Source organism: Centroberyx affinis, unplaced genomic scaffold (genome assembly GCF_046629955.1).
Source record: "Centroberyx affinis isolate AG114_WGS23_722 - 3 ecotype Tasmania unplaced genomic scaffold, CSIRO-AGI_Caff_v1 ptg001466l_1, whole genome shotgun sequence".
In the NCBI taxonomy this organism is placed as follows: Eukaryota; Metazoa; Chordata; class Actinopteri; order Beryciformes; family Berycidae; genus Centroberyx; species Centroberyx affinis.
In genome coordinates this window covers 37,881-62,548 of record NW_027279935.1, presented here as the reverse complement: position 1 = coordinate 62,548, position 24,668 = coordinate 37,881, and the positions used below count along the sequence as shown (strand labels likewise).

General features: G+C 44.0%; 1 protein-coding gene across 1 annotated transcript; it reads right to left on the bottom strand.

The window, feature by feature from the left end:
* Nucleotides 1-727: 727 nt before the first annotated feature.
* Nucleotides 728-21,253, bottom strand: LOC139650225 (matrix-remodeling-associated protein 5). Its single transcript, XM_071526827.1, has 16 exons — nucleotides 21,128-21,253; nucleotides 19,241-19,377; nucleotides 15,318-15,447; nucleotides 14,889-15,127; nucleotides 14,627-14,778; nucleotides 9,939-13,253; nucleotides 8,975-9,246; nucleotides 8,218-8,515; nucleotides 7,452-7,646; nucleotides 6,276-6,794; nucleotides 5,871-6,042; nucleotides 5,014-5,286; nucleotides 4,744-4,870; nucleotides 3,949-4,029; nucleotides 2,625-3,771; nucleotides 728-2,092 (listed from the first exon to the last, which is right to left on the bottom strand). Exons 1-16 carry the CDS (start codon nucleotides 21,212-21,214, stop codon nucleotides 1,539-1,541), a joined length of 7,698 nt encoding a protein of 2,565 aa, XP_071382928.1. The 5' UTR covers nucleotides 21,215-21,253; the 3' UTR covers nucleotides 728-1,538.
* Nucleotides 21,254-24,668: the final 3,415 nt, after the last annotated feature.

The window sequence follows — 24,668 nt, the reverse complement described above, 5'->3', positions numbered from 1 at the left end:
CAGGGAGGCTACTTTGATAAATATCTGAGTCAGTAATAAGTGCTATGCAGATGACACACAACTGTATCTCTTCTTCAAGCCCAATTAATCTAGCAAATTGTCTGTTATTTAAAACTGCTATGAAGGACTGGATGTTATGAAATGTTCTCAAACTCAACTGGAACTTTCTCTGGAACACCTAAACGGAATGGAACCATCATTAATGTTATTAGTTACACCTGGGTTTACCCTGCTATGACACGTCAAAATGGCTGCTGTGAAAAAGGTCTATTCTGGCCTCTTGCCATTGACTCCCAGTGAAATATAGGATTGATTTAAATTCTTATTTTAACGTAGAAGGCATTGCACGGTCACTGCAAGACCACTGCAAGGACCCTCAGGTCCGCAGAGCAGGGACTCTTGACTGGCCCAACATCAAGGCTAAAAAGTAAAGGTGATCATGCCTTCGCTAGCATGGCCCCTAGACTTTGGAATAACCTTCCTCAAAGCCTTAGAGAAGCCAAATCAGTCCACACTTTTAAAAAGCATCTTACAACTCTACTATTTTCTTAATCGTATGTTATTATAACTATGTTTGTGTATTATGCATATTATGCACAGAAATAAATGACATGGATACATAATTAACTGGCTGATACACACTGTAGGGCCTAGAACAGCAACTTGGTCTATTTGTATCATCATAGAAAGGAGTCATCATTCACTACAAGTTCATAAAATATGGGACTTTATTAACAGAGCACGTCACTGGAAGAATTATGTTATGACGGACCCTTGTGCAATAATTTTTAGGGCCCTCCCCTCCCCAATTGGCTGTTGATAAATTATGTAATTGTGAAATTGAAACTGTGCAGTAAATTCCACAATGAAAAGTCTCTCCGACCACTTTTAGGTGTTCACAAATAGAAAATGTATCATTTCATGAGATATGGGGATTTTACATGGATTTTACATTTGACCCTGTAGCGTAAATTCTGCAATGTAAAGTTGAAATTGCAGTATAAACTCTGTAATCAGCAGATATACGAAACTACGCCTACAGGATACACACCATTACATTTATATATTTCAATCTCAAGAGAGCAGGGTCCTCTATTATTTCACATACAGAAGTAATGTAATGTAAAGGTGAAACGGCACTGTAAAGTAGAACTGGAAAGGACACTTACACATTGTAATGTTGTATGGGGAATGTGTGCAAAGTTAAACCTACACAGCAAAGTCCAAAAAGTAAAGATAAAAGGGCACTTTTAGGGGTGTAAGTGCATTTTAATGTCCAACATAAGGTAAGGTAAGGTTGAAAGTTTACCGTAAATTTGCACTTAACAGGTGAAAATTCACTGTAAGTTTGTTAAGCGGAAATTGTTCCGCAAGGCATCTCAGGCAGCCTGCAGCTAGGCAGCTTTTAAGTCTGTCCCCAGGGCATCCTTATCATAGCGTCTGTATATTCAAATCCTAATGGAGAAAAATCCTCATCCAGTCTTATTTCTTCTGCTATGAGATTTTATTAATACAGAATGAAGCACTGTAACTGTCCCTCAGACTACTTGTAGGTACGTAGATTTAAAGTCTGTCCCGAGGGCATTTTTAGCGTTGCATTTATAAATGCCAGAGTTCATGAGCACAGGGTTCTGTATAACCAGACTCCCCTCCTCTGTCATGTGGATCCCTCCCTGCACCGTGAACCGGTTGTGGGGAACCAAAGTGGTGCGTCCGGGCAACGTCCACGAAATATCTGGTTTGGGAATACCAGCTGCAACACAATTTAACATCACTGGCGATCCTCGGTTGACCCTGGTGATGGAGGCCAGCGCGTTGGTGATGCGCGGCGGGAAAACCATCACTGCGACCGGGTAGGACAGCGTCGATGAGCCGAAAGTGTTGGAGGCTTTGCAGATGTATGTTCCCTTGTCAAAGGTGGCAACCTGTCTGAGCTGGAGTGTCCCATTGGCTAGGAAAGAAACTCGGCCAATGGTTTGGTGTTTGTCCAAAACAAGGCCATTGGGTAGGGTCCATGTGATCGACGCCTGAGGCCAGCCATCCACAGAGCAGGGCAGGTTCAGGCTGTGGCCATAGGTGATCTTCATCCCACCTGGAAAAAAAATACAATAATGATAATAAATGAATTTCATATAGCAATGTTTAGGATTAGGGCCACATGTGAAAAATTTATTTGAGTTCTGAGATTAATCTCAGCATTCTGACTTTTCTCAAAATTCTGACTTTTTCTTAGAATGTCAGAATTCTGAGAAAAGACTCTGAATTCTGAGATTAAAGTCAGAATTTAGATTTTTTCTCAGAATTTAGTTTTTTTCTCAGAATGTCAGACTTCTGACTTTAAACTCAGAATTCTGACTTTAATCTCACAATGTCAGAATTCTGACTTTAAATTTAGAATTCTGACGTTATTCTCAGAATTCTGAGATTAATCTCAGAACTCAAATTCTCTTCTGTAACAATGTGCTAACACACCTGTGCAGAGATAAATTTAAGTCATCTTTTCAGCAATTGAGAAAACAATAGCAGATTTTCACACTGATGCTTCGTATTGTTTTAATGTTTCACTTTGTCAAAATTTAAGAAAAGACATTTCTGCTGCACAGTGATGAAATATAAAAACACACCTGTAGATCCTCTGATCACCGGCTTTCTGCCTGCCTCCAGGGCGTAACGTTTCTCCGCTTGCCCCGCTACATTTTTTGCCATGCACCGGTACACTCCCTTATCACTTGCAACTGGTTGTGAGATCCGGAGAGTCCCGTTTCCCAGATGATGGGTGAAGCGTTGGAGTCTAACACCAGGTGTTAACATGGTCCCGTTGGGTAGGACCCATGCAAACTCTGGGTGGGGTTTACCACGAGCGGGACAGTCCAGGGTCAGCTCCCCGCTGTCTTGCTTGATGGGTAAGATTTCAATATTGGGAACAGCAAAGCTTGGTTTCTCGGCCAGTGACGCCACATCTAATTCGACCAAAAGTGAAGCTTCGCCCAGATGGTTCTTAGCCAGACACACATACCTCCCTTCATCTGTTTTCCTCACCCCTCTGAGCTCCAAGCTCCCGTTCCGGTGGACTTGGAAGCGACCGCCCAGGTAGGGTGTTGGGAGCGAGTGGCCGTAAGGTGTGACCCACGAGACTCTTGGCTCCGGTTTCCCTTCCGCTCGGCAATCCAGAAGCGCCGTTTGGTAGAAAACAGCCAAAACTTTGGTGGCACTCTTCCCTCTCACTCCGCTGATAAAGGGTTCCTGGGACTCGACTTCGAGTTTCATGTTTTTAACGTCATCGCCAGCAGAATTTCGTGCCACGCATGCATATTTCCCTTGATCGCCAAGCGTCACTTTCTTCACCACTAACATCCCGTCGTCCAAAATCTGATATCTATCCGATGACGCTGATATTATGTCATTTCTAGGTGAGATCCACGTGATTCTCGGCGTAGGCTCACCTATTGCCTGGCAGCTTAACTTAGCCGATTCTCCCAGCCTCACCATCACCAGTGATTGCGATTTAAATCTAATCTTTGGAGCGTCCGGTCCCACTTTGACACTCACTTTTCTCTCGTCCTTGCCCAGTTTGTTCTTGGCGTAGCAGGTGTAGTCGCCCTCGTCTTTTTTGCCTATCTGCTGGAGGAGTAAAGTTCCGTTGCCAAAGATAACATAGCGGCGGTGGCGGAGGCCGCTGTCGTCGGACTGAAGGGCGTTGTTGATTAAGGTTCCATCTGGGAGACTCCAGGAAACTTCCGGATCGGGGAGGCCGGTCGCTACACAGTCCACCTAGAAAGGAAACGAAGAGCGAGGGAGAGAAAGAGTGAATGGATGAGGTAGTAAATAGATGTATTTAGTGAATTTAGTGAACTATGTAAGAAGCATATATACTGTTGACTGCTAAGTACATTGTTTTATTCACCCTATCTTACTTTGCATGACTGGGAAATAGTTCCACATAAATACCTGGAAGTTCTCGCCGAAGGTGACCCTGGTCTGGGCGGTTCTCACGTGTTCAATCCTGGGAGGAGTCATCAACACCTCTACCTGATAGACAAGTAAATAAACAATGTCAATGAGCAAATGTGTAATTATAGATAGAAAATTTCACATTCTGCAAACACTTAAAGAGTAACTAAATCCCAAACCCAAATCTGACACCTAATGGTGAAAAGTAGAGTACTGCTTTGCTCATCTGCTATTGGCTGGTCTTTGTGCCAGGTGATGTCATCACCTGCTGTACTCTATGGAAGGTGTCAGGCTTCACCACAGATTTTGGTTACTCTTTAAATATATTATGTTACAGCTTCCGCATTCCACATATTTGCAGTATTGTGGGTCTGAACCTGGCTCACAGCCTTTTGTCACGTCATACATTTTCTTTCTACCATACTTCTTGGAACTCTGCTGTGTACAATCAAATGAAACAGAAATGCTATAAAAACCCAGTCATATACGTGAGAAAGAAACTTTGTGGAAAGACCCCCGTCTTTGATCCTTTTTGGCTCCTATGGATTTTGATTGGTTTAGTTTAGCTTAGTTTCCTATTAGAACACACCATTCAAGAATGTATCGTAATGTAATCAAGGAAGGCATAAAGAAGTGTTTGAATTCTTGACAGCATGGTCTTTGATGGTAAGCAACAGCATCAAGGTTCATGATGAACAAAAATTATCCTTGGCCAGAAATTGAACGGAGACTAAAGGAAAAGATTTGGCAGCAAAATGAAACTGTCCTTATCTGTCCCTGATGTGTTCTCACCTGGAAGAGCTCCATGTCCTCCCCGTTTGGCCGCTGGAAGACACACAGATAATTTCCACCATCCAGCTCCGTTAGCTGCAGGATCCTCAGAGTCCCATTACGAAACACTGTAATTGGTCTCTCTGGGCTGGAGAGAGGTGGGGAGAGGAAAGAGGCAGAGATCCAAGCAGTCAATCAAATTTAATGACAACTAAAACCTTTTCATTGCATTTATAAACTTGGTCAGCATTGTAGCGGTTTATGAAGTTATAAACCGGCCATTTCAGTTACCTGTATCGATGCTCCATTATGGTCTTGGAGGGTAATTGCCAGATGGTCCCTCTCGTCGACCCGGTAGACTCCGGACAGTGGAGGTAGACAGTCGAACCGTACATAGCTGAGACAGAGTGCTGCCGGGATGGCCGTGGGACGGCGTGGCGGTTGGATGGAGGGATGGGGAGAGGAGGAGGAGGTTGGCGAGGGGAGGAGGGGAGTTCTACTCTAACCTCCAGCTGGAGAGTCCTTTTGGCAATGCCCACGGCATTAGTGGCTGAACACTCGTACCTGTGAAAAGATTGATAGCAAGGTGAATTTTGTAACCCATAGTTTAAGCTCTCAGATTACCAATCATGGGAGCCTGTCTTTAGCTATCGCTGCATTCCATTCAAAGTTGGAAGTTGGAAATTAGCAGTTTGTAGGTTGTAATTACAACCTCCATACATACCAGGTAAATATTGGCTTTTGGGTCCACAGTGCAATCGTTTGGCTACAAAACACTTGGATTATGCTGCACAAACTGTTTTTGCACAAGAAATTTGATGAAATCTGACATTTTATACTTTTTTGGGGCTGTGAAAAGATGGCCCTGTTAACGTCAATAGTTTGGGAGAAAGCTGAGATGGAACTATGGAGGGTAACTATGGGGACTCGCTGTGTTTAATGGAGTTTTGACCAACATGGGGGTGAGAAGATAATGACTGAATTTATATTATTTTGCACTGACCTATTCCTTTAAATTGGCCGACATAACCCTCCATCAGAGGTATTCATTTAACTGGGCTAAACTTTTCAAATTCAAGCAGCACATACTGACAGACCAAATCATATGCCAACAGACTGAAAGAAAGAAACATATATAACTCCCGTACCTCCCAGCATCAGCTGGCGAAACATTCCTTACATACAGCGTCCCATTGGGGAAGACGAACAGCCTGCGTCCCAGGAACTGTGAGGGCTTAACATGGACCCCCGCTGGGAGCATCCATTTCACTGTGGGCACTGGTTCACCTTTCGCGGAGCAGTGGACATACACACTCCTGCCTGGTTAGATTAGATTAAAAAACGTCAATGGGAAAAAAGTGGTTTTGTACATATTCCGAACTGGAAGTCTATGTAATTGTTGCCAGAACACCATTAAAAAAAAACAAAAAAAAAACGTCAGTGGGATACCTTGACATTGCGAATATTTGTTTGTTTTTTGTTTACCAGCCACATTATGGGGAAAACTTTAGGTTTTGGGGATTTTGGGACGTTTTTACATTTTCATACCATACCTGGCTGAATGATCACAGTATCCAGCGCTCCCTCACTGATGCTCGGAGGCAGAGCCGCCACATGGAGATGGTAGGTTATTGTGTCAGCACCTGCTGCGTTGCTCGCAATACACTTATAGTCCCCTTTGCTGGAGAAATTGGCAGACTGAATTCGGAGAGTGCCATTTTGAAGCAGAGACACCGGAGAGAGCAGAGCGTAGGCAGACCCGACTTCGCGAACAAACGTCCTGTCTGGAAGAATCCAGGAAATTTGGGCCGGTGGTTTTCCAGAAGCAAGGCAGTCGAAACTGACGCTGTTCCCCAAGTAGACCGCTACTTCTGTGGACTTGGGAGGCCGGATCTTGGGCGCCTCAGTCTGGACCGCCAAGGTAATCACCATGCGGTCTGACCCGAGCCTGTTCTGGGCCGTGCAGAGGTACTGGCCTCGGTCCTGGAGCTGGACGTTTTTAATGACAAAAGTCCCGTTCTTGAAGACTTCAAAGCGGAGGCCGTGCTTGGTGTTGGCTGGGATGGTGGCACCTGGGGAGAAGAACAGAGGAGAGGAAGAGGAGGGAAAGATTTGAATTCCTTTTCATAGTCACTTGTTTGTCATTCTCTTATTATTTTTCAAAATTACAATCACATGAATTGAAAAATGACACACAACAGAAACCGTTCAGCCACCTAACCATGTGACAATTCCTACTATTCATTTTCACATCTAACAGCTGTAAGATACAAAAATCATTTCTTAATGGACTAATAAATCATCATCATCATTAGTATCCCATTGACACCCCACAGAAGCAATGCCATTGTTCACATTGTTCATTAACATGTATAAATTAAACTGACAGCCTCCAGAAAAGAGAGAAGTCTGATTACTCTTTAAACCTTTATTAGTCTAGTAAACCTTTATGTGTGGAATCTCAGAGGGGTGAACCTGGGATTTAATTCCAAAATGTGGCTGATTTAAAAATCAGCCGCATGCAGGACAACACACAAATGCAGGTACACACACACACACACACACACACACACCTTTGCACCACCCATGCATGCATCCACACCAATGCATGCTTACTAAAAAAAAACAAAAAAAAAACTCTTTTTCGTTTTCTCTCTCTACCTCTCTGTTACAAAGATGACACATACACACTTTTGCTCTTTTTATCTCTGTTACTCTTTCTGTCTTACCTGTGGAGACTTTGGTCCATGCCATGTTGGGTTCAGGGTTTCCTGAGGCTTCACAGGGCAGGAACACATCGTTCTCCGCCAGTACCGACACGCTAGCTGTGGTTACCGTGGTGATACGGGGCTTCACCCCACCACCTCCCAACAGCCCCGGGAAAGGAGGCATGGCGGTGGGACGCCGAGAACTGATTCGTGCTCCTGCAAAGTTGGACACATTTAGACCACAACAACAACAATTACAGATGCAAGCAGCATTTCCGGAGGCCAAGCACATAGTACATCACGGAGTACATTGCACATTATTGCAGAAAAAACCTACTCACAGGCATCAGATTTTTTTTCTCATTTGTTTTTATTTATTGATAGCTGTCGGGATGTAAAGAAAATTTCACCAGATATTACCAAAATGGTTCTAAAAAATTGCCTACCCCAGCTTTAAATAATAGGTAAATGTTATTCTTCCACCAACCTATATACCGGTATATATATAGTTCTTGAATAGTAGCTAATCAAAGTGGTTGCTAAGCAACACATTAGTAGCGGTATAAGTGGTCATTTTTGGGTAGAACTGTTATGGCATCAGGTTGTGTTTTTTTGGGTATTTTACAATGACTCAGCCAATCAGAAGTGAGGATCAGAACTATCTGTTTTATGTAATAATAACAATAAAAATTGTAATGACAAACACTTGGCCTATTTATTGTTTAAAATGTATAAACTTTCAATGTCCACCCATTTAAAATACATACATTTTCAATAGTGCACTTACCTCCAATAGGCCACCGACCTCCATACAGAACTCCAGGGGTGGTGTCGGGGTGAGGGAGGGAGGTAGGGAAGAGACCAGAGAATGATGATGATGAGGGTTTAGCAGGTTTTGGAGGTTTCAGGGTGTAGGTGTATGAAGCGGTTGGTGCTGGTGGTTTGGGTGTATGGGGTTTGTACGGGGGTGGAAGGCTGGGTTTGGGTGTGATGAAGGATAGAGGGTAGTGATTGCTTATATGAGGTTTGGCTGTCAGTGGAAGAGTCACTCTCCTCCCGAGCTGAGCGATGCGGTCGAGCTGCGCCTGGAAATATCAAAGCGAGAATTTGAATTCAAAATTACACATCAGTATAATATAGCATCAACCCATTTCACCCCGGCATTAAATCCCAATACTGATAGCAGATGTGTAGATCATAGGTCCAAAGACACATTTAAACATGAAAATACAAAAAAAAAAGGTTACAAACGGATCAAGTTCAAAGCCTTGGGTGAATTTTCACGTGTACTTTGATGTGGCTTGGAGCCCTCTTTCAAGTGCAGCGACCTTGCACCATCAGTGTGGCAGGGAACGCACTGCTTTTGAAGGGAATGAAAGGAGCTAATTTGATTGGCCATGATTGACCTCACCTATCCATAATTTATTCCTCCTAATACAACCCCTTTTACAACTGTGCCTACTGCTGTGCCAGCGCCTCTGGTCACATAATTACCAAAAATGTGTTGGTCACGCTCACCCACTTCCACCCACCACTCATCATACCTGTCTGTATCTGTTCCTCAGCCTTGACAGAAACAGTTGATCTATGGTTTGGGTCCTGCTCCCACCACCAACATGATGATTTTGATGGTACTGATGTGACGGATGGGGAGTGGTGGGTGCAAATCTGGAGTTTCCCGATGAGCCGGGAGCGATAGGTGTGGGCTTGACCGTTTCCGCGGTGATCCCTGGTCGGTTGGTGACCCCTGACCCTTGAGCCCAGAGGTGGGGGAGAGGCCAGGGTCGGTAGGTGGGCACAGGGTACGACCCAGGACCTAGGAACAGAAAGCAACCTTTGTGTACAAAAACATTTCAGTACATGCCAAATGCTAACTGGTCATCTGCTATTGGCTGGTCTTTGAGCCAGGTGATGTCACCTTCTATAGAGTACAACAGGTGGTGACATCACCTGGCACAAAGATCAGGTTCATCCCTGACCACAGCTACATAAAACAGTCTGTAAATCTTGCAATGGAATTTGATTTCGTTTGCACATTTTATTTATTCATTTAATTGTTATAATAATGTTTTACCATTCTTCATTTGAAGGCAGTAATGTATCCAAGAGTTTCCCCTATCATTGTATGTGGTGAGTCACCCTGCATTAAAGAGCTGCTAACCCTGAAATAATTTCATTATCCTGGGTTTCAATGGAGAGTTTTAGTGCCCCATGATCTAAATGCTGTTTCAGGCTTTTCCATCGACAAGAACAAAATTCTGGAGGAAACACTGAATTCTTGTAATTTCTTGGCATACAGATATTGCATATTGGCACAAAATATCTAACGGATATCAGCAGCTTCAGTCCAAAAGTGCTGGTTTCGGGATGAGCCTTAAAAAAATGATTTGTGATAACAGCCATAAGCACTAAAATCTATTGCCACTGTCAGCTGTTTGTTGGAATATTTCATTATCCCTTATATTAATTTCATTTCACACATGTCCTACACATGGAAGCTTGAATTACCTTGCCTGGGATGAGGAAATGACCTTTGACCTGGCCAAGAAGGGTAGAGGGGGTGGTATTGATGTTGATGATGGTGCGAAGGCCGGTGGGGGGTCGGGGCGACATGGGGAGGCTGAGAAAACTTTTCCTGCTTCTCTTCCCCCTGTTTTCCCCTCCTTTTGCCTTCTTCTCTCTCTCTTTCTTTTTCTTTCCTCCCATTTCTGTCTTGGTCCATGTGCGACGGCCTGGAAGAGGGGGTTTGCCCTCTTCTCTGGTTGTACTGGTGGATCCAGGGGTGGACTGGGTCCATTATGGGGAAACTGGGGATCTCAGGCTTTGCTTTTGGCTTTTCCACCTCTTCATCTTCTTCTTCTTTCCGCCTGCCTTCTTCCCTCGTTCTGTCTCTGTCTGTGTGTGAAGGAATGACTTTGGAAGGGGAAGTTCTTGCTTGTGTTTGTGTTTTGTCTTCTTGTGAAGGTCTAGCGCGGGGTGATGGTCTATTTTGTGTTGTTACCTGGATGCTCTCATGTGTATTGAAGCTCTGTGTTGCCCCCTCCTTTTTAGCTTTTTCCTTCCCTCTCTCCCTGCCTCCTGTGTCTATTCTAGACTGCTTTTCTCGCTCTTCCTTTGCTTTTATAGGCTCTCGCTCCCTCTCGCTGGCCTTTTCTTCTTCGAAATTTTCAGTCTCTTCTTTGTCTTTTTCTCGTTGTTTCCCGACCTCTCCCCTCAGTCTTCCCTTCTCTCTCTCCTTGCCTTCGTTTGGTTTTACAGATTCTTTCTCCTCCTCCTCAACAGTCATTTCAGTCGGATACGGGACACTGTCTGGCTTTGGAGTTGGAATAGTCTTCGGATTAGGCAAATTATGTCTACTTGAAGAGATAATTTCCCTCGAGTCATTTTCTCTATCTAATGTAGCTGTGGTATGAATACTATCTGAATCATGAGTGGTATGAAGGGACTCACTGTTTAAATCTTCCTCTGCATCCTTGTCATCATATTCTTCATAATAGTCTAAATCACCACCGTCTTCCTCTGTTTGATCATCACCATTTGAAGCTTCATGTTTTTCCACTGTGGTGGGAGCAGTGGTTGTAGTAGTAGTAGTAGTTGTTGTTGTTGTGGTAGTTGTGGTCGTTGTTGGTGGCATGGTTGTTGTTGTGGTTGTTGTTGTTGGAGTGGTAGTGGTGGTGGGTTGGGGGAGGGTCGTTTGGGGCTTGTTCGATGAAGGGTGGAAGGGGTTCACGTGCGGGTGGACTCTTCTCATCGGCGGTCTTCTGCGTCTGTAAGGCGGCCTCCTCCTGTTGGGCCGACCGGGAGAAAGGTGGGAGTTTCCTCTCCTCTCCCCTGTGTCCTTATGTTCTGACTGTTTGATTGGCTGAGAAGTTTGGGTGGCAGGAGGATCTGTGATGGAGTCTGATTTTTCTGCGATACCCTCACCACGGTGTACGGATGGTTCCTTGCTTCTGGGAGGCTGAACTGGTCTTCCAAGAGGGGGTCGTAAAGCCTCTCGCTGATTTTCCGATATGTCAGATTCCTCATCTTTATCCTTTTCTTTCTCCGTTGAATGGGATTTAGCTCTTGTGTTGATGGTTAAATTTATTGGCTCTGTGGTAACATCAGGGGTAGTAGTATAATCGGTAGTGGTAGTAGTAGTAGTGGTAGTTGTAGTGGTAGGTTTGGGAGTACTAGCCATCACAGTAGTTGCCATTTTAGTGCTAGGCTCTGGTAGAGATTGCAATGTGGGCACAGCAGTGTTTGCTTTAGCGTTAGCTTTAGCCAATATCTCTGCCCAGCGACTTGGATCTAATTCCTTAACAGATTTATTAGGTTTTCTTTTTGAATCTTTGAGTCTTTTCCCTTTGATAAACCCACCAGAGTTCCTCTGCTGTGTTCCTACCCTCTTAGGCGGCTGCGTAGCAAAAGGGCGTTTGATTTCCTGGTAATCTCCCCCTGATCCCTCTCCTTCCTCCCCACCAGCCATTAAGATCTTCTGTTCTATCACTGTCTGTACTTTGGACCTATCAGATTCCTTGTCTCCTGTGACTTCCACGATGTGTGACAGCATGTCAACCCCGAATAGATTTGAGGCCAAGCAGCTGTATTCCCCCGCATCTTCTTGTGTCAGCTTCTTTATCACCAAAGTCCCATTTTCCATCACTTGTGCCCTTCTGGTCTGTTGCGTGGGGAGAAGAATCTGATTTTTGGGCAGGTACCAGATAGTTTGGCTGGGCTGAGCCGAGGTCACTTCACAAGGGAGAGAGAGCGAGCGTCCCTTCTCAACTGTCATCTTTTGACCGTTGAAAGCAGTGGGGCTGAGTGAGCGTTCTTTGATAGTGAGCCTCACAGGCACCAAGTCCATGCCGGCTTTGGTTCTGACCATACAGTGGTAGAGGCCTGAATCAGACAGCGTGGTGTTCAGAATCACAAGTTCCCCTCTCTCAGAAATCTCGATTTTATCAGTTGCATCTTCGACAATGGACAGATCTGGCAGCATCCACTCCATTTTTACCTCTGAACCTGACGTGACGACGTCGCATTCCAAGAGGACCTTTGAACCCTCAAGAGCGGACTGAACCCGCCGCGCTGTCCCTCGGTGAATCAGTGCCCAGGACGAAGAGATGTCATTGTTGTCGTCGTCCTGCCCTCCACGGTTGTTGATCTGCTTGGAGACTAAAGTAGTAAAATCCATCACAAGTTTCTTGGTTGTCGTCTGACGTCTATTGAGCTGTAAAGTGACTTTGGGTTGAAGCAGCCATGAGGGTTCTGCCACCAAATAACCCTTTAAGTCGGTGAAGTACGGGGAATTTTCATTGACGGCTTGGGCGTATTGATAGGTTGCTCCGGTTGTGTTTCCCCTCTGTTGGCCTCTCTCTAAGATAGCAGGGCTTTCATAGTAATAAGCAACCAATCGCCATAGATTTTGCAACGTCTCCCGATCAATCTCGCACTCGAGGACGGTCACCAGAGACACGTTCACGGATATCACTCCGGGTGAGTGCGGACTCTCTGTCCAAGTCATTGGTGAACTCTCGCCAGGCCGGCGCACGTCACACGCCACGTGGGCACTATTGCCGTGACTGTCGGAGAGAACGATGGTCAGGTGGCCTAAAGGTCTTTCGAGATCGCGGGTGTACGGGAGATCAGGCTCTGTGTCGGATTCGGCCCACAACGGGCTGTCCCACTGTTTGAGAGGGGAGCGGAGAGCCGGCCGCTCGCAGGTAAGCTTGTCGGGAGTCAACCCCAGAAAGAGGCTCCCGTTCAGGGCTTGAGGAGAGGAGCACTGGGGGCAAGTCTCACTGGAGGCTGAGTCACGCTCCTTCTTACACTTTATTACCCCTGGGAGTAAGAGGGAGGGAGACAAAAGGGAAGGTGGGAAGTGGAGAGAGAAAGAGGCAAGAGGAGAGAAAGAGTGGGAGAGGGAGGGATGGAAACAGGTTGGGGAATTAGAGAGAAAGATTGAAGAGAGAGGGTGGGAAAGAAGAAAGAAGCCAGGGAGGAGGGAAAGGGGGGGGGGGGTTGGAGGAAGTAGAGGGAGGGATGGAAAGATAAAGGATGGGAGGAGGAGACAGAGGTGGAGGAGAGACAGAAATGGGGGAGGGAGGGTGGGAGGGAGAGAGAGAAAGAGGGAGAACAGCAAGAGGTAGCGAGAGCTAAGTGAATATCAGAGTCACAATCTACTTTAGAGTAAAAAATTCACATATTTCAACATAAAACACAATGAGAAAACAGGGAGCTGGGATAATAAGAGTGAAAAAAATGTGGATAAAAATAAATCATCTATTCCTGAGTTTGAGTTCAGTGGAAGTTCAGGTATCCAATAATACATTTCTGGCTTTCATAGCCTCCTATTTTCAGAGGAAGCAGGCCATAAACATAATGATGTATTATCAACTGTTCTGCTGAGACAAACAGCTAACATATGGGACTGGTTATAGATGATAAGCAAAAACATAACAAACCAGCGACAAATGATTTTAGTTTGAAAGCATATGTGTAACCAGAGGTTAAAGGTAAGAAAGAAGGGTAGAGAAAAAGAAATGAAAGACAGGGGGGTTGAATAAGAGTCTTAGTATAACATTAGAGGATTAGTTCAGAGTATTCCTTTACAGGATTTGAGAATTTGACACATGGTTCTTGCCTTGACAGGTGTTAACAAATCTCAATGATACACCACATATTTTTCCATTACAGCAGCATTACAGTGAGATTCTGTACAGATTTATCACTGCCACAAACTTCTACTGTATCAGAAATTGTAGCTCAAACATTCCCCTCTCCCCACAAAAACTGCTATATTTGATGAAAACACCATGCTAACCTCTATGCAGTCTTATTTCGGAGTCTCACTCAACACTGAGGATATTTTAGCAATATTTATGATGGACAAAAGGTTGTCAGTGCATCGGCCCTCTGGCCTTCAGTCCTCCTTTGATCCTCTGTCCTTCATCAGTGACATTGATGGCTGATTGATTTGTCCGCTATGAATAAAATATTATTAAAATATCTTTGCTATTGAGTGCAGCCTGTTTCTTTTGAAAATACAAGTTTCTGCATTGAGCTTTAATCCTCCCTCTGAGGTACATCCTCTTCAGATGCTGCTTTATGGCACCATGGAAGCACAGTATTTAAATCAAACATGTCAACTATTCTAAAGTTTGAAGGTAATAAAGTAAGAAATTAAGAACTCATTCAGAGAGTTATGTCCTTACCTTCATGGCTGGAGCTCCACTCTACCAGCCAGTGGAGTTGACAGTCGCAGGTCCAGGGATTACCATGAAGAGACAGCAGCTCCAGCCTGGGAGCCGTCTGCAGTGCTGCAGCAGGGAGCTGCTCCAACAGGTTGTCTGATAGGTGTAGGTGTCTGAGAAAAACATATTCAATCATTTTCTTTACCTGCTCACTCCAACGCAGGGAGACAGTGGGGCCAGGAATCTAGACTAGTCTAACCTCCACACTCTCAAGAGTCCTTACCTGAGTCCAGACGTCCAGAAGGCCCCCAGTACTGACACCGTTATGAAGGTGTGAGGGTGGATCTCCTTGAGGACGTTCCCCTCCAGCTGCAGGAGCTTCAGGGAGGTGAGGCCAGAGAAGGAGTAGGGCTCTATAAAGTGGATGAGGTTGTGGTCCAGATGGAGACGGATCAGACTCGCCAGACCCTCGAACAGACCGGGGTTCACCGATGTTAGCTTGTTGTAACTCAGCTTCAAGATCTGGACAAAACAGTGGTCATAATATAAAAAAGATAAGGCATATATGTGGAAAAACTCTGGATTCAGTACAAATCTAGGATCTATGAGATATGTTCAAATAGAATTGGGTAAAACTTTTCAAAATTGTAATAATTGTTGTAGCACATCTTTATCTTCTGGACAAACACACACACACACACATACTCTCTACCTGTAGTGATCTCAGGCTGTAGAAAGCCCCAGAGTGAACTGTGCTGATGTCGTTGCCGTGCAACATGAGCATCTCCAGTTGCCGTAGTGACCTGAATTCTGACCCCTCCACCTCCGTCAGGCTGTTATAACTGTTAGAGAAAGTAAACAGGACCAGTTACTGAGATAAAAGAGTAACAGGGGGGTGGAGGGTGGGTAGGATTGGAAGCTATTTGAAGCAGCAGTCGGTGCTCACATGTTGTTGGGTCTCTTTGTTCGCAATGTTACTGTATCATTAGAATAAAGAAAGTGAGAAAGAGAAAGGTGAGGAAAGTGGAGCTGGTTAACATTAGTGTGTGTGTGTGTGTGTGTGTGTGTGTGTGTGTGTGTGTGTGTGTGCGTTGGGGAGGGGTCTTACTCATTCCATAGGGGGCCATGTAACCTTTCAAATCAAAGAAAAAAGATCGATGGAAGGAATGACGGATGGAAAGAGGGAAGGAGGGGTGACATAGGGCTCTGACCTCAGTCAACCTTTGAGCCCCGCTGATTCCTTCAGAGTCTTAAAACCTCACCATGTGCCAGGCAGAGGAAACACACACACACACACACACACACGCACACACAAACACATACTCCCTCTAGTAATGAGATTGAATCATTTCTAAATGAACTTAATGCAAACAGTGGTAACTTGTGTCAAGTCCACTCATCAAGTGGAATGGCAGGAATGATATCAACAAACATGAACCATGATTGGTCGATTCTAAAAGAGGGTGTTCCAATTATGATAAAACCTCCACAGTTGCTGATTCGGAGTTGTCATCTACATCAAAGACATATCGTAAAGTCGAATCATCTGATGACCCAGGTACATATTCAGACCAACTTGTATCAAAATAGACAACAACACGAAAAAGAAAGAAACACTATTCAAAAACCTTCCTTGGTTGTTCCAGCAGTCTTGAGGTATGAACACTTCACAGCAGACATCCCCCCAACAGCCACACTGATTGCCAAGTACAGTATAGAACAGTAGATCCCAGAGCCAAACACGTCGTCCAACAATGGAACACCGTCTACAGCAGAACACACTTTCTACTGACAGCGGCTGATAGGACTTGATAGATTGCCTTATGAGAGGTAGCCAGGACTTCCAACAACAGGAATCAGCACAGTGTGCTATGGTAGAGTCTACTATCCTGCAGTGAGCAAGCTGCAGTGAGCAACACACAACATTCCCAGGATGCAGATATCCCAACCCAATTGAACACATATGGGAGATTCTGGATATAGCGTTTTTTCACTACCATCCATAAAACTGCAAACATATATCATTTGGTAGTCACGTTTATCCAAAGTGTCTTACAGTACCATGACTGCATATATTTTAAGTGTGGGTTTCCCCAATGGGAATTGAAGCTCTAACCCTGGCGGTGTTAGTGCCTTGCTCTTTTACCTTAACGAATGGTGTTGCATCCCGCCAATAAAGTTCCAGACATTTTCAGAATCAATTCCAAGGCACACTGAAGCTTGTCTGAAGCTGGTCCAGCATCTTACTAAGACACTTTTGGTTTGTGTTTTTTTATTTTTTTATTTGGTAGTTACATGTCATATTGGCAGGAGCTGATATGACACGATAGATTGGGCACCACTGGGGGTATCTGGGTGTGATCAATACAGTTTGTTTTCTTTGGTTTGAACAAGAGCGGAAAAGTTTATCTAAACGGAAACTTTATCTAAGCATGATGGACTTGTCTGTGTTCTTTGGTGTAATTTACTTTCCAGTTATGAACACAAGAAATAGCTGAATATGAGCATGAGTCCAGACTGCAGTTTGCCCTCAATTCATTTTGTTTTGCTCGGCTTTCCAAGCATGAGAACCTGCTGGTTATCACATGTCAACATCTGTCTCCTAATACCCATAAAACCTTGTGTTTTGGGTCGTTTCCTGTAGTCGGTTCGGCATTGTTCTCACCTGCCAAAACGAACTGAGCTAAAGCAATAAACACTCCAGAATTTGAATAAACTGCTCCAAACATGCTCCAAACATTTTCTACTCATGCCTTGCATGAATAGAAGATAAATCACCCTGGTCAGCACAACAGTCAGCAGGGTGGTCTAGCGGTTGGAGAGGCTGCAGGTTTGGCTTTCCTCCAAACGTCTGCCCTGCTGAAGTGTTCTTGAGCAAGTCACTCTATCGCTACCAGAGTGCCTTTTGCCCTCCACAAAGACACCGTCACCAGGGGTTAATATAGCATCAGAAAAGAAGCACAGCATAATCCAGAGGGTATAGTGTAGCACAATGAGAAACACAGTTCTCCTCAGTAAAATCCATTAGCGTAAGTGGTAAACTGGCAGAAGTGTCAAGAGGAGGATCAAATAGACTACAGCATCAGGTGGGAGTTCAGCTTTGCAACAGCAGAAAGCCAGACACACAGAATCGGCCTATCACCTATCATCGCTGTCATGTGGAAACAATGTAACTTCAATTCTGATCTTTTGTATTTTTATGTCCTGCATCCATGGAGATATATTGTATTCCACGTGTCTGTTTATGTATGTGTTGTGAGTGTTTTTTGGTGTTTCCACCCATCAATATGTCAAGACAGAGCCATGAAACACAAACCAGAACGCTCAATAGAGCATATCTAGGTATCTATTACCTTATCCCATTTGGCCTGAAGGGGGTGGTGTAATTTAATATTAATATAACACTTGCTGTTGCCAAAACCTTCCCCTACAAAATCCCTGCAGTGGAGGGCCGGCTTTATAAAGCAGCATATGCATTTTGTATCGGCTTTAAGAGATTATCTGGAATGCACTGATAGCTGTTCCCACGGTCGAGGAGCCCATATGGAGACAGTTTGCCTCCTGTGGACAGAACCGGAGCTTGGCACCACATACGCATGGTAGCTTTTGTGACCATTTACCTACTGAAATGCTTCATCACATCAAAGCATTATGTGCAGCAGTGAAGCTGGAGATCGACTCCAAGCAGTGGTTGTAATGCACCTGAAATGCAGCGATAGCCTTTTCCCACAGCAGAGCCCCATGTGCAAATGGCTACAGCATCCTATGAACAACAGTTTGGCTCTAAATGCCTCTAGCCAAGACGTTTGCCAGGTAAGTATGTATTGTTCGCAGCCAATTATTAGACGGAGCAATTTGTTATATACCGCAGTTTAAGTGGTTGCAGTGGTTGGCTGGGAAATTCCTCTAAACAACAGTTGTTATGCGACTGGACGGCAGTGGAAGCTCTGTCCACAACAGAAAGACCCACATGGAAGTGATTTATCCCCTACAGTGTAAGTTTGTCATCACATGCTGGTGCTAAACCGTTATCTCCTCAGTTTCAAACAGATGTTGGCAAATGAAATGCACAATGGGCTATATGAGGAACATCATGCTGGGCAAACTGGTCCCTGTGGCTTTAAAAAAGGTTTATTTTGTTCTCGAGGCAGGTTGAAGGATGATGAAGCAATGGGTTGGCACCCAAAAGGAGTCACTTATCTGCGTAATTTTGGCCCTGACATGACAAGAGCAGCAACATGTTTTCATTATCCCACCTCCCGAGGCAAAGAGACTCAATTTCTCACTTGGATCCGTGGGATGAAAAAGTGGTTTGAAAAGAGTAGAAGAAGCTCGTCTCATTTATCATGACCTGGGTGCTTTTAGAACGACCAAAAGCACTTTAGTCCAGCCAAAAAGCACATTATTGGAGGCAGAATTAATCATTTCAAGACAATGGGGCTAAAAAAACATTTCTCAAATCACCTGACCTACAGTAGTTACATTCCAAACCACTTCCTAGCTATTTCACAAGATTAATAACTATACAGGACATAGAAGATTCTGTTTTCTGCCTCTTGGAGTAGCATTGCTAATAATGACTAAGTGCTTGTGTGTGTGTGTGTGTTTGTGTGTGTGTGTGAGACTCAGTCTTACCCCAGATTGACTCTCTGTGTGTCTTTGGGAAAGGTTTTTGGTATGGTGGTGAGGTGTCTGAACGTACAGTGGACCTCTTTGACTCCTGGACAGCTACAACCCCGCGGGCAGGACGGGACGGCATGGACAGGAGAGATCTACAGGGGAGGGGAGAGGAGAGGGGGGGGGGGGGGGGCAAAAGAGAGGGTCAATGAGACGAAATGAAAGGAAAGGAAAGGGATTGAGAGGAGGAGAATAGGATGAGAAAAGAATGGATGGAAGGAGCAGAGAAGAGAGGAGAAGGGAGGGGGTGTGGGTAAGCAGTGAGGAGTGAAATTCAGAAAAGATCAGATAAGAGAAGCAAACAGATAGGTTCAGACCTGTGTAGGCACTGACAGTTTGGAAACAAATCAGTGCTAACTACACTAAATAGACTAGGGGGCTAATATAAAACAGACCAGGTGCATAAACATGGCAGCCTCCTGTGCCTGGTTGCACAAAGCATCTTAGATTTTCCTTAAAGATTCATTCAAGATTTAAATGAGTTTTCACCTAATATATATAGGTATATATAGAATTCACCTAATATATATAGCCTATATATGTTTTCATCCTTATGTGCTTTTTTATCCTAAGTCATTGTTTAAAATTGGTTATGCATTGCACAATCACCATGAACAGCTTCATAACTTTAACAACGTCCAGATACGGTTGAGTTTTTTTCATTGAGGAGAATGAAGTTGTGCTGAATTTAAATTAGTCAATAATAATGCTTAGAAAAATGTAGGATGTTTTCTGCAACCAACCGTGTTTCCTTCTCATATAGCCTACCTGTACTCATCATGTAGGATAAGCTTTCTTCCTCTGTCCAGTTTGGCCTTCTTTTCCTAAGATTTTCAAACATTATTGCTGCTGTGGCTTGCTAACTGTAACGTTTGGTTAGCTAACTAGCTAACAATGTTAGCTTTAGCTACAAAATTTCTTCGTTACCCTGAAAAAATATTTAAACCATATTTAAACCAGTCTGTTAGTATTTTTTCTTACTTAAGGCTAAGGAATCAGTCTGAAATGTTTGTTACAACTCTCTTAGCCTACAGTGCTTTCAGGTGATGTAACACACCCTCTGGCGGCCATATTGGAGGTCCTCAGCTCTTGGCCAAATGTGTCATTGTTTGTCTGTATATGACTTGATACCTCAACAGAGTTCAATAATGGTTAATTTCTGTGCTGCATTTGACTCGGAACTCATTTTATGACTACATCTGGTCCAGTTTGTTTTAGATAATGTCAGCTTGTTAGCTAGCTAACCATGTAGGCCTATCTGGTCAGCTAACCATCACTGTCTGGTTGTGAACACATCTGATTAGCACACTAGCTAACGTATCAAGTAGAAGCTAGCATTAGTGGCCAAAAATCACATGTTAAGATTTGCATCGGTTGCATTGTTAAATGAACAGTAACAAAGCAAAAAAACAACTTTTTTATTTTTTTGTAATCAACTGAGCTGACTCTAAGCTACAGTTCATAGTGCTTTGTAGCAGAGACAAAGTGGCTAGGGCTAAAGACAATACATTTTACTGTGTCACAGAAATCTAACGTTGGAAACAAATCCAAATTATCAGAATATTCACTTTTAATTATAATGTCACTGATGGATCTACAGCCACACCACAACAGTCTTTTTCAGGTATCGATCTCTTGAACAGTTGTCATATAGACATTTGCACACAGCCAACACTCCAACTCCATGATAGCACCAGCTGTGGTTGCTGGGGGATTTACGACACAACTACAAAGCCTCTATTTCCCTTAAAGAAATAAGAGAATCCTTGAGTGAAATCCCTATCAGTAAAACTTAGGGTGATTTGCATAACCGACCACTGGACTGCACTGAGGACGTTAGAGTACCGTTTGCCACAGGAGTGCTGAGAGGAGCAGGGGAAACCACACTGCAGCCAACCTGCAGAAGACGGTAGCGCACCACCACAGCGCCATGACTGGATGGCTGGCTGGCTGGAAGCTCACGCCATCAATACACCTAGAGGAAGAGACAAGTACAATTAGATGCAGAGGTTTTATACACACAAAGAAGGATTTCATTCTAAAATGCTATATATCCATTTTGGTCAGGGATGTAGTGGCGGGTAAACCCTCTCTATGGGTAAACCCATCTAAACTCAGTTAGCCTGCCTTTTTATTTGTGGAATAGAGTTTATCACCTTTGTAGGCTGACATTAATCTTGCTGAGGTAAATTCATAGCAAGTAGTATCAAACTGAGGTAAGTTATAAGGTAGGGTCTCTTATGAGGACAAAAAACATCTGAAATCTTGACATGTTAACCAAAGTATCTTTCCTCCTGGTTCCTTGTCTCTTGGCTTTTGACAGCAGAGGAGCTCTTGGAACGGGGATCAACCTAACTCTCAGATTTCTTGTCTCCAAACGCACAAAGCTTCGGCTCGACACGATGAAAGAGAAAATTACCATAATGCCTTGCAAAACGCATCGCATTAATAACCGCATCGCAAGCCCGAGCTGGTACACCTGCAAACACTAAATTTGATGCGTGGGGAGAGAAAGAGCGAGGGAGGGAGAGAGAGGCAGAGGGGGAGGTAGGTGAGAGAGAGAGAGAAAGAAAGAAAGAAAGCATGAGAAAGACTGTTTAAGAGAGGAAGTGAGAGGTGTGAGAAAAACCTCCAAGTCTCAGTAAGTTGACAACTTTAGCAGCTATCCTAATACCAAACTATCCCTGAAGGCTGATAAAACACATCAGAGAAGCTTGTTTGAACACTTGCTGAAATCCTGTCTGACCCTCACTGCACCTTGGGGAAATCAGTGGACTGCAAATCCTCTTTTATCCAAGATAATCACGCTCAAAAATGTATGAATGAATGTATGAATATGAATATGTGGATATTTGTAGACACACTATACATCCATCTGTACTGGAGGTTTAAATGGGATTAATGACTCAAAGTGACACTCTGGTATCTCGAACAGAATAGAACAGAACAGAACAGAACAGAATAGAACAGAATAGAATAGAATAGAATAGAAGAGCAGTGGAAAAACAACCACACAACCTCAGCAGTTGTGGTTTGGTACAATGCCAGGTGGTTTGGCATGTATTATGTTGGTCTACCAATTACAATTACATACAACCACACACACACGCACACGCACACACACACACACACACACACGCTGATAGTTAACATACACCGAAGATGGCTTCGTCCAATGCCAATACCGATCATGTAGAGACACTCTGAGAAACACAGAGAAAGAGGAAAAGGTGGAGAAAGAGAGAGAAGTATGCAAAGGAAGAAACACACAAACACACACACACACACACACACATTTGAAGCCATTAGAGGCCAGTTTGGGGGTTCTGGTTTCCACGTCTGTCTCTGTGTTCTCTCCTCACAGGGAGGCTAATTCACCTAGCAGCTGTGTGTGTGTGTGTGTGTGTGTGTGTGTGTGTGTGTGTGTGTGTGTGTGTGTGTGTGTGTACATGTGCGACAGGAAGAGAGCAGGAAACTGCCCTAAAATGTGACCTGGATCGTGTTATTATCATACCAACGACAGATTGATAAATCACACACACACACACTTACACACTAGTGGGGACTTCCTGATCCGACAAACACATTAACCTACATAGAGGTCAGTCAGATTTGCCTTTGGTTTCAGCGAGGAATGCTGACAGCGATGACAATTTAATCTGAATGAATAGCCACTATACAGCAAGATTTTCTCCACATTGTAACAAGTGACACCTGGTGAGAAAAGTAACAAATTTACCATTGAAAATAAATTTAAAATTGAAAAGAAGTTGGCTTTCCGCAATTGCGTTTTTCATCCCTCTGGTGAATTTCAGAATGATTGGGAATTCTATTTACTATATTTTTTACTTTAACATTAATTATATCTTAATGAAATTCAGTCATGGCTGAGATGCCATTTTGAGAATTACACATTAACAACCACCTTGATACTAGTAATGTATTTATTGATCCCCAGAGGGAAATACCCCTCTTGCCCATTCCCACAGGGAGGTCAGAGGTCAGGTTCAGGTACAGAGCAGCTACACAGATTTGGTGTCTTGCTCAAGGACACTTCAACAGGGAGGATGATTATAGTATTTTTCTACCCATAACCCACAATGAATGTCACATATTGTCCCAGTCAAGAACTGTTAAACCACATGTTGATAGGACATGGGGTGTATTTTATTAGGGGGCTCAGCCCATGTAGTGTCAGGCTTCTGTATGGAGAGTAGAAAGGTGATCACAGGTCAGTGCTGTCAGCCGGCTAGTTCTCTCCTCCTGCTCTCCCTACCTGATGGTTTTACCAGCTTTCTGTGTCAGCACACCGGGGACAGAGGGAGGAGAGGCAAGGAAATGAAAGGTAGTGGAGAGGACAGGAGTTAAGAAGGTACAAGAGGAGAAAGGAAAGGAAAGGAAGAGGGAGAACAGAGAGAAGAGAAGAGAAGAGAAGAGCAGAGAAGAGAAGAGGTAACAGATGAGGGGAGAAGAGTAGTTACTTAGTACCCCTCCCAGACTCTCAGCTGACAGAGATAAAGTGCTGCACTTCCACTAACCTAGACAGAGCGCTGTACTGTTCAGCCCCCACTTATCAAAATCATATGTTCACTGGCACACAATGGTTCCAAAATGCATCCTTCATTCCTACGTTTCTTTCTTTACAGTCTGGCGTTCCTTCCATTTTTCCATCCTCAATTCTTCTATGCTGTAGTTTTAGACGCTATCAATGAATGAAGTGCTGGAACAAGAGTACAGAGTACGTGTATGGCAGGAGTCAAAGTCACGTTGTCATGAAGGGATTGGAAAGGAAGGAAGAAAAGAAAAGGATGAATGAACGAAGGAATGGCAGGAAGAGAGAAGGCAGACAGTATCTTAAAGGAATGCAAATGAGTTTTTGGAAGATTGGCCCACTGGCCAACCAGTTATGTGATGAGAAGATAGACACCAAAATCATCCATGTTTCCCTGGTAGACACCATGCTAACACTGGAGCCTAATATCACTCAACATAGTGTATGCTAAAGTGTTAGCATGGAGCCTATCAGCCAATATAGTGTATACTAAAGCGTTAGCATGGAGCCTACGATCACTAGACATAGTGTATGCTAAAGCGTTAGCATGGAGCCTACGATCACTCGACATAGTGTATGCTAAAGCGTTAGCATGGAGCCTACGATCACTCGACATAGTGTATGCTAAAGTGTTAGCATGGAGCCTGAAAGCTCCAACTTCACGACTTGGTGGGCACGTCAATGCGCACACTTTCAGTATGTGGCTGAGGCAAACAGTTCTGTATTTGTTCAGTGTGAGGAAAGAGTAAAAGTGCAATCACTAGTGTCTTTGTGGTGTTGATGTTTGTCGCATTTATGACCAAAACCACTTGAATGCATAGCAAGTCGTACTTT

Coding starts and splice junctions, on each gene's coding strand:
- LOC139650225 (XM_071526827.1), bottom strand. CDS start 21,214: ATGGCGCTGTGGTGGTGCGCTACCGTCTTCTGCAGGTTGGCTGCAGTG. Junction 4,030..4,743: donor AGGACATGGAGCTCTTCCAG/GTGAGAACACAT, acceptor CTTGTCTATCAG/GTAGAGGTGTTGATGACTCC. Junction 3,772..3,948: donor CCTTCGGCGAGAACTTCCAG/GTATTTATGTGG, acceptor TTTCCTTTCTAG/GTGGACTGTGTAGCGACCGG.